This window comes from Pseudonaja textilis, chromosome 4 (assembly GCF_049901715.1).
Source record: "Pseudonaja textilis isolate UNSWEBS1 chromosome 4, rPseTex1.2, whole genome shotgun sequence".
Lineage (NCBI taxonomy): Eukaryota > Metazoa > Chordata > Lepidosauria > Squamata > Elapidae > Pseudonaja > Pseudonaja textilis.
In genome coordinates this window covers 56795559-56803901 of record NC_141993.1, presented here as the reverse complement: position 1 = coordinate 56803901, position 8343 = coordinate 56795559, and the positions used below count along the sequence as shown (strand labels likewise).

The 8343-nt window shown below is 35.7% G+C and overlaps 1 protein-coding gene across 1 annotated transcript; it reads right to left on the bottom strand.

The window, feature by feature from the left end:
* Nucleotides 1-675: 675 nt before the first annotated feature.
* Nucleotides 676-7820, bottom strand: DTYMK (deoxythymidylate kinase). Its single transcript, XM_026701442.2, has 5 exons — nt 7497-7820; nt 6385-6493; nt 4571-4661; nt 1432-1629; nt 676-1221 (listed from the first exon to the last, which is right to left on the bottom strand). The coding sequence occupies exons 1-5, from the start codon at nt 7624-7626 to the stop codon at nt 1111-1113; spliced, it is 639 nt and encodes a 212-aa protein (XP_026557227.1). The 5' UTR covers nt 7627-7820; the 3' UTR covers nt 676-1110.
* Between the last annotated feature and the right edge of the window lie 523 nt (nt 7821-8343).

Genomic DNA, 8343 nt, shown 5'->3' with positions numbered 1-8343 from the left:
TAATTATTATAATCCTGCCTGTTTAATAAAAAAAACCAAGCATTTACTTAAATCTAACAATTTTAAAACAATTTTAAAACTATAATAGTATCGCACTCATATTCACGTAAGGAAAAATTATATCCATTTTAGAAATTCCATTTGAATATAAAATCAATCACAGAAAATGTAAGAAAACACAAATATAAGAATTAACATATTAAAAATTTTAAATAAGTTGTTCAATAATAATTATGGCTTTGCTTGGAATAAAATAAGAATATAAAAAGGTGGAACATAAATTATTTTAGGCCATATATCAGCAATTAAGATATTATTCCCAAAATTGATCTATTTCAAACTCTTCCAATAGATATTCCTGACAAAAGTTTTATCATTTGGGATAAAGTAAGTTTATTATTTTGCTCTAATTCAATATACAATAGAATAAAATGTTAATTTAAAATGATGCTACCAGATTTTTGTCTTCCAAAGACTAACCTGGTTGTCTTCATACAATGCTTGAGACAGTCTTTGTCAGTTTGGAGAATTATTAGCAGCCTCTATACATACAGACACTATTTTAAGCTGTTACATCAGTGGCATCAAACTTCCTTTAGAATCTACACCCCCCCACACACCCACACCCATTCATATTGTTGATACCTCAAGTTATTAAATGTCATTAGCCAAACATGCAGGAAATATTTTATTGATTTACTTACTCTACATATTATAAATGGAATATTACACACACATTAAAACCTTACTATAATGAGAAAAAGTTAATGCACTCATACACACGATTTTATTCTATATCTTTATAGAAAAACTATAGTATTGAACATATCGAGTCTTATCTACAAGGAATATAGAAGATATTACTCTATTCATGCATTTTTTTTCCAGATGTGAGTCCCAGCAAAATTGCTTTCTAACGAAAGGAGAAGCTTCACTCTTCTAAAACTCCAGTCTGTAGAGGAATGGAACTAATAAATAGTAAAGATTAGCAAATGAAACCTGCATGGCCTCTCAAATATAGATACAGAAACACTGGTTCACCAAATATGTGAATGCAAATAGTTCAGAATGTGATTATATAAGCCCTGTCTTTTAGAAGTTAAGTAAATTTCATTTCCACAGTTCTCCGACAGGCTTGTGCTGAGCTTCTTGCATAGCCTCTTCTGCAAAGGATTTAATTTCTTTGTGCAAATCTTCTATACTCTTTGAAGCATCAATCAACTATATTAGAAAAACAAAACATACATGAATGAATGAAACATTTATTAGTCAATGAAGAAAAAGGTGTCATTGAATGAATGCCCTAAATTCAGCTTTTCAGCTAGAGATAAATGATTCATTCCATCTTATGGTCATAAAGTTAAAACAAACAATAGAGTTAACTGCAAGTATTACCAGCTAATTCTATTTTTTTAATATTTAATTTCTTACCTTCCAGTTTAAAGATTTATCTTTTATCAAATGGTAAAAGCACTGTAGAACTTTCTCCTGAAAAGACGTATTCTCGTAGCGTTCGTTTCCAAATTCTCCCCGTTTGGCTGCTTCCGATGTGCTCAATTGAAGAAAAAGTATCAAATCTGGCTTTGGAAGCCCCACATCTGGTTGCTTACACCATTCCAAAGAGAAGTTCTGTTCAGAGAGAATTAAGAGCTGTAGTAAATAGTTAAAAGTAAACAAAGATTATAGGAAGATAAATTATAGTTCTATTTGTTCACTATTGTCCATAATTTCAGTTCTCAACAGATACACATTGTTGTAGCATTTGTATCTTTTCGGTTTATATCTTGTACAAATATTTGAATATAAGAACTTTAACAGGTATGCTACAAACTACTATCCTTCCCCAAGGATATTGTTTATTCTACTAAAATTCCCATAATATTTAGATACTCAACTATGACTTTTGAGAATAGTAGCCCTAATGAGATGTTGATCAAAGTCTTCCGCTTTTTCAAGGGTATCCAGCCTAAATCTCTTTTCCTGCCATGTTACCCATCTAAAATTTACATTATATTTTATTAATTTTGATGTTAGAAAATGGTATGGCCTGCTTAGATCTCTTACCCTCTTTGGAATTTGCTTTAAGACAGTTGTTTACCCACATATTCAAGTGGTTCATCTCTTGTCTTATGTAAAATTTTGTCTCGCATGGATTTTTTGACTAATCTGATATGGACTTTTCTTGGGAGGTTAAACTTCCTTGCATAATTTGTTTGAATGCTATAGAGTTTGTCTGTCTCTGTGAATATCTCCTCCTCATCTGTCCCTAATATCTTTGCCAGTATGTGAGCCATCACTTCTAATAAATTTTCTCCTTTTTCTTCCTTCACATTTTGAAATCTTAGGTAATGGGCTGCCTTTTCTACTTCCAAAAAGATGACCTTTGTCTCTAATTCCTTGTTAGTTTTTTCTAGTTTATCCGTTAAGTCATCTACCCTTTTTTCTTCTTTACCCATCTTTGTCTCAATTTCTACATTTTTTCTTGATTTTTCCTAACCTCTTGTTGAAAAGCTTCAAATTTTTCATCTATCTTTTGTATCTTTTCCTTTAATTCTGATCTCACCACCCCTATCTCATTTGTCATATCCTCATGATTTTTAAGCATCATCTCTTGCATATTCATCATTAAACTTTGTAGGTCTTTTATAGTGTTTGATCTTTCTTTTGGAAGCATTTCATCAATAGCCCTCTGTGTGGAAGGGCTTGCCGTAGCTGTTGTAGTCATCGCTTGTGTGGGTATTTTCCTAACTGTACCAATCCTAGATACGTTTGAGGTGCTTGACATATTAAACAATCTTGTCACTGTATTATTTTTAATCCATCACTCCTACTTTTTTTCCCTCTTCCCCAATCCCTCCACCTCCCCCACACTTCACCCTCCCTCTCTCCCTCTTATTTCTTTCCTCTTAATAGCACAGTATCACTATAATTCTCCTGTTATCGTCCTCCAGTAATCAATTTCTATAATAATCTACAGTAACTTTAAATTATCAGATCTCTCTATTTAGTTTCCTTTAAATCTATAATACGTTAATATTAACAGTAATACTATAATATCTTAATCAGGATTATAAATTTATTAAGTAAGTACTTTCAAAATTTCTATATAATATATACTTTATAACAATAATACTTTGTAATAATATTAAACCCATATTGGAAAGTCCATTAACAAATATTTAAGTGTATCAGTTTTTCAAATCTCTTAAACCGCTTAACATTTTTTTTTAGGTATATCAGTATATTGTCATCAAAGAAAAAAAAGAAAAAAAAGAAAACAAAAACAGGGAAGGGAAGAAGGAAAGGGAAGGGAGTGGGGACAGAGAGAGAAAAGGATAACTAAAGAATTCAATTTCAAATATATGATTATTAAGGAAGCCACCAATAAGATTTATCACTCTGAGTCCTTTCCTAAGATGTCTTCACACTGTAACAAAGAGAAAGAGGGAAAAAAAAGATCCAGTACTCTAACAGCCGCTCTCTCTTTAACTTTGTTGCAAAGAGTCATTGTGTATCTTCTGTCCAGTCCCTTTTTTTTTCATCTCCCTGTTACCAGTAGGTGTCTCTTTCGCGATATGGTGTCTCTGTCTTCTTTAGATTCACTGTGTCACTCTCCAGCCTGCATCCATTTTCTTAGGGAAATCTTTTTTCTTTTTAAGTCCCTCCAAAATCTCAATCTAGGATCCAACAAGGAAAAGTAAGCAAAGGTAAACCTCCAGTCCACCGTTAACGATCACCGCTTCCACCAGTCATCTTTCTAGTTTTAGTGTCCAAATCAATCTTACTTTCATAGCGTCCATCCAAAAAAAGACTCCGCTATCAATGTTATGTCCAAAAGGTTATTTTCTCCCAATCGTGTGTTCCGATCCCGGAACCAAACTTAAAGTTTAAGCAGCCAATTATTTCTTCACCCCGTCTCTCGTTTAGCTTTACAGTAATCTTCCAATCGTTCTGTTCACCATGCGTCTTGCCGCTCTGGCACCTCCTCAACTAGAGCCAACTCCGATAGCCAAGTTATTTTTCAATATTATTGTGTTACGCCTCCTCTTAAATTAATTTCTGATTCGCTTTCAGGTTGTTGCTTTTGGTAGTTTAACTGTACCTTCGTTCCACTAATTCACCGCTTGTATGACCAGCTGTCAGCGCTCATGGACGGCCATTGTTGGTCGTCCTCTTCACCGTTCGCTCGTCCCTGCTTTACCCCGATTTCCACCACAGACCACCATCCGTAGCTTGTCTTCGGAGACCCCTCTCCTTTGGAAGCCCTCCGAGCTTCCTTTAGATTCCATAGAGTCCTGCAGAACAGGGATAAGGGTCCGTGTTTTGCAGATCTACCTGCTCGCACGTCCCTTCTCCCTGAAAGCTGGGTCCGTCCCCCCTTAAAGTTAAAATGGATTTCCTGCCAAAGCCTTTACACTAACAAAACTTTGCAACACTGCAAAATCTATAAAAAATCTAATCAGCAAGCAGAAAATTGACATAAACCATTTGATTTCCAGAGACTGCTGCTAGAAAGGGTAAAATAAAAAAATGATACAATGCTAGGCTAGTGCATTTCTGATTTACTCACTTCTTTTGCACCTGTAAAGGCTGCTCCAGAAAAGGCATATCTGTCCACTATTAGAGTGATACCTTGGCTTAATTTTTCTTTAATAGATGGCCTGAACAAGAGAATGGCATGTTATTTACCAAAAATAAAAATACATTAAGTTACAGCAATAGCATTCCCTGACTATTCATTTAGTATGCAGGGGAAGGGCAATGTTCACACATCTTAGGGAAGAACTCCAGAAGCAAGTAATGGTGCAAAATGGGAGATTTCAGTACTTCTACTTTATATAATTACTTTAAGACTGCATTGTTTCGTAACATCTTTTAATATAATGGAGATAATATACTAAACAAATTGGGCTACATCAAAATTATAACCAATTATAATTAGTTTTTATTAATTCATTGGACAATTTTTAAAGGCATAATCACTGGCACTTGGACAGCTCTTTAAGGACAGTAAAATGTGTTTTGCTAATATCAGTTTTCAGTGCCTTCATTTTGCTACTAACAGTTTAAAAACTATATTGTTTTTGAAAGTCAATTTAATCAGTTGTGGGATTCAAATTTTTTTACTACCAGTTCTGTGGGCGTGGCTTGGTGGGTGTGGCAAGGGAAGGATACTTTAAATCTCCAGTCAGAGGTGGTATTTGCCGGTTCTCCAAACTACTCAAAATTTCTGCTACCAATTCTCCAGAACTGGTCAGAACCTGCTGAATACCACCTCTGAATTTGATGCAGTTTTATGACTAGAAATTGAGAGACCATGAATTCTAGACCCACCCTAGGCATGACACCAGCTGGGTAATCCTGTGCCATTCTCTGTCAGTCTTAGGAAGGAGGCAATGGCAAACCACTTAAAAAAACACTTGCCAAGAAAACTGCAAAGACTAGTCCAGGTAGTCTCCAGGTGTCAAAATATATCAAAGACACAAAAAAAATAATAATGAGTCTTTACAAGAATTTCAGTACATTTTTGGGGGTGTTTATATAATAGGTTTATATAATACTGCACCAGAGTTGCAATCTTATGGCCTATGTGTTATAATTCAAAGTTAATTTCGTTCTCTTCTCTAACATTATTATGCCATTCTGTACCATATCTGTGCCAGGTTTAAATGGGTTGTAAAATCTACTTTTTGGTACAGTAAAATCGAACTTTTGGTACAGTATAATTTAAACGTGTGTTAAATATAGTTTGCACCTGTTGCATTGTTATTCTAGAACATTTCTTTATTTCAAATATGTTACCAGTATTTCTATACCATAACACTGAAATTTCTGAATCTTGACAAGAGATAGTATTCTTTTCCTGATTTTGTTCCCTGGTTACCTTTCCCATCCTTTTCAGGAAATATGCACAGAACAATCCTATCTGTGCTGTTAGAGAACTTTTTAGGGTAGAAATAAGCAGAAATAATCTGCTTTATCTTCCCAGAAATAATGCTTAACCTCTTGAAATAATTCTGCTTATATCTAGTAATTTAATTACATCTAGTTTATAGTAACAAGTAGTTAATAATAATCAAACTCCAACCTGCCTTTCATCTTTTTCTGAAAAAAACAAAACAAACTACTGATATTTCGAATGTTCTTGGGAGAAGAGGCTTTATGCCCGATTTCCTTCTTTGAAATAAGAGCTGCCTCTTCAACCTGAGAAGGGCATCTAAAAATATTTTGGATCTTGGAACATTCTATAGACCATAGGATTGCAGCCTAACACAATATTTGAAAGTCATACATTCATAATTTTCCCGAAGTAAAATGTGAAATCAAATTGGATTTAATGGGAAATATTCGGACCCCCTAGTACTAGACAAAAATTTGTCTTACACTTGCTCCCAACGATTAGCAGAAAACAGTAGATGCACTGTGTGATCCTCCAAGTTGTTTTTCTTTTCCAAGTAAGAACTTATTAGCTGTCCAGTTTCTGTTGATCTTTCTGTAATAAACAAAGAGGAAAAATGAAATATAACACATTTCTTCAGTGTCTGCAAATTCTTTCTTTTTAAACATATAGCATGTGCATTAAATATGCATTTGATAAAGTGCAACTGCTTTCTCTGATAATTTTCATTTCTCTCAAAATTCAGTTGAAAGTATGGCATGACTTCAATATGCAATTAAAGTACTATTAAATATGGTACATACAAAAGCTATGACTAAGTCTGCATGTTAGTTAATTACACTTCATGTCTTGAAGTGTAAGAAATAAAACTGTATGTGCCGTTTTCCTCTTTAGTGCCATAATCCAAGTGAACATGCAAACAAGATCTTAATGGAGTATTTAAATATTGTATATACAATGGTGTCTTGATACTCAACTTTGAAACTTATCAAATTTTGTAATCAACAGATTCTGACATGAAAATTTTGTCCTAGTATTGTTTGTTTGGTACTCAATGCACAAGTTAAAATTTGTGTCAGTGATGGCTGCCTTGTGATTCATTGCATTATTCTTTATGGAGAAAATTTGGTACTCATCATTTTTTGTATTCATCAGCCTCCTGGAACCAATTATCAATGAGCAACAAGGCACCACTGTACCAAATAATCTGCAGTGGAAATAAAGGAAACATTGTTTAATAACTCACTAGTAGGCGGAAAACGATTAAATGTAAGCATATTCTGTACAGAACCAGCTGCTGAAAATGCGTGTTCCAAGTGTTCCAATAGAAAGAGTTTAAAGATTAATATAGATTAATCAGATTATAATAAACCATAGATGGTGTACAACACTTACCCTAGCAATAGAACAATCGCAAAACCCTTTTAGTGTTACCATTTCTTTCTTCTACCAGTTGATCCATAAATATAAATTCCATAATGTCATCTAAAGCATGCTTGTCTGGTTCTGAAGGGCTGTACCGAGTTTCAGTCTGCTCTGCGACATTCTATGACATTCCTGCACTGTGTATCCACTCCGAGGTCTGCATTCCACTTACCGGGAAATCTGAGAAGTTCGGCCTGGTGCCCCCCTGCCCGGAGGGCCTCCACGAGCTTTCGGCTCTGTGTGCTTTTGCCTGCTCGGTCAACTCCCTCCAGGACAATCAAAGCACCTCGACGGCCCGCCATTGAAAAACCCGCCTTTTTTATCCGAAGCGGGCGTCTGGAGACACCGACCTTGCAACTTCCCGCGTTTGAGTCATAGAAATGATCCCTCCGGCGCGCAGAACGGCCCTACAGTCGCCATGGTAATCAAATAGGAAGGTGAAACCGGAAGCGCGCGAACATTTTCTTTACACGAGGTCCTGGAGAAGTACCAAGACCTAGAAGAGGGGGGGAAAAAAACCCTGAATTTCCTTCTGAGCACCAAGAACTGCGAGTTAATTAAAAGTGCGAGCAGGGAAGCTGAACGCCCGGTGCTTCGTCGGTTCTTCTCTAGGCTCGCTTTTTAATCTCTTAACCTACAGCATTTATTAACCGCCAAGCCTTTTGGAGGCTACCTTGTAGAAAATGTCAGTGTAAACAGACCGTCCAAATTAATTTGTAAGGAGATAGGTGGAAGCACCTGCTTCGAGATAGGTTTTAGAAATCATTTTTAAAAATTCCTAAATGAAGGAAGAAGCGATCGCGGAAGACTCTCGTACGCAGCATTTTAATTTAACGAGAGAACGTCCCTAACTCATTTGGATATATTTCCGAGGATTTTTAGTCATGCTTAGGTACGCCAAACCTCTGCTTCGGGTGCTGAAGGCGGAGTACGTGGCATTCCCTCACTTATCCCCACAACAACCCTGCGCGAGATTGGCCGGCTCCAATAAACCAAGCGAGTAATTGAATGGACGACAT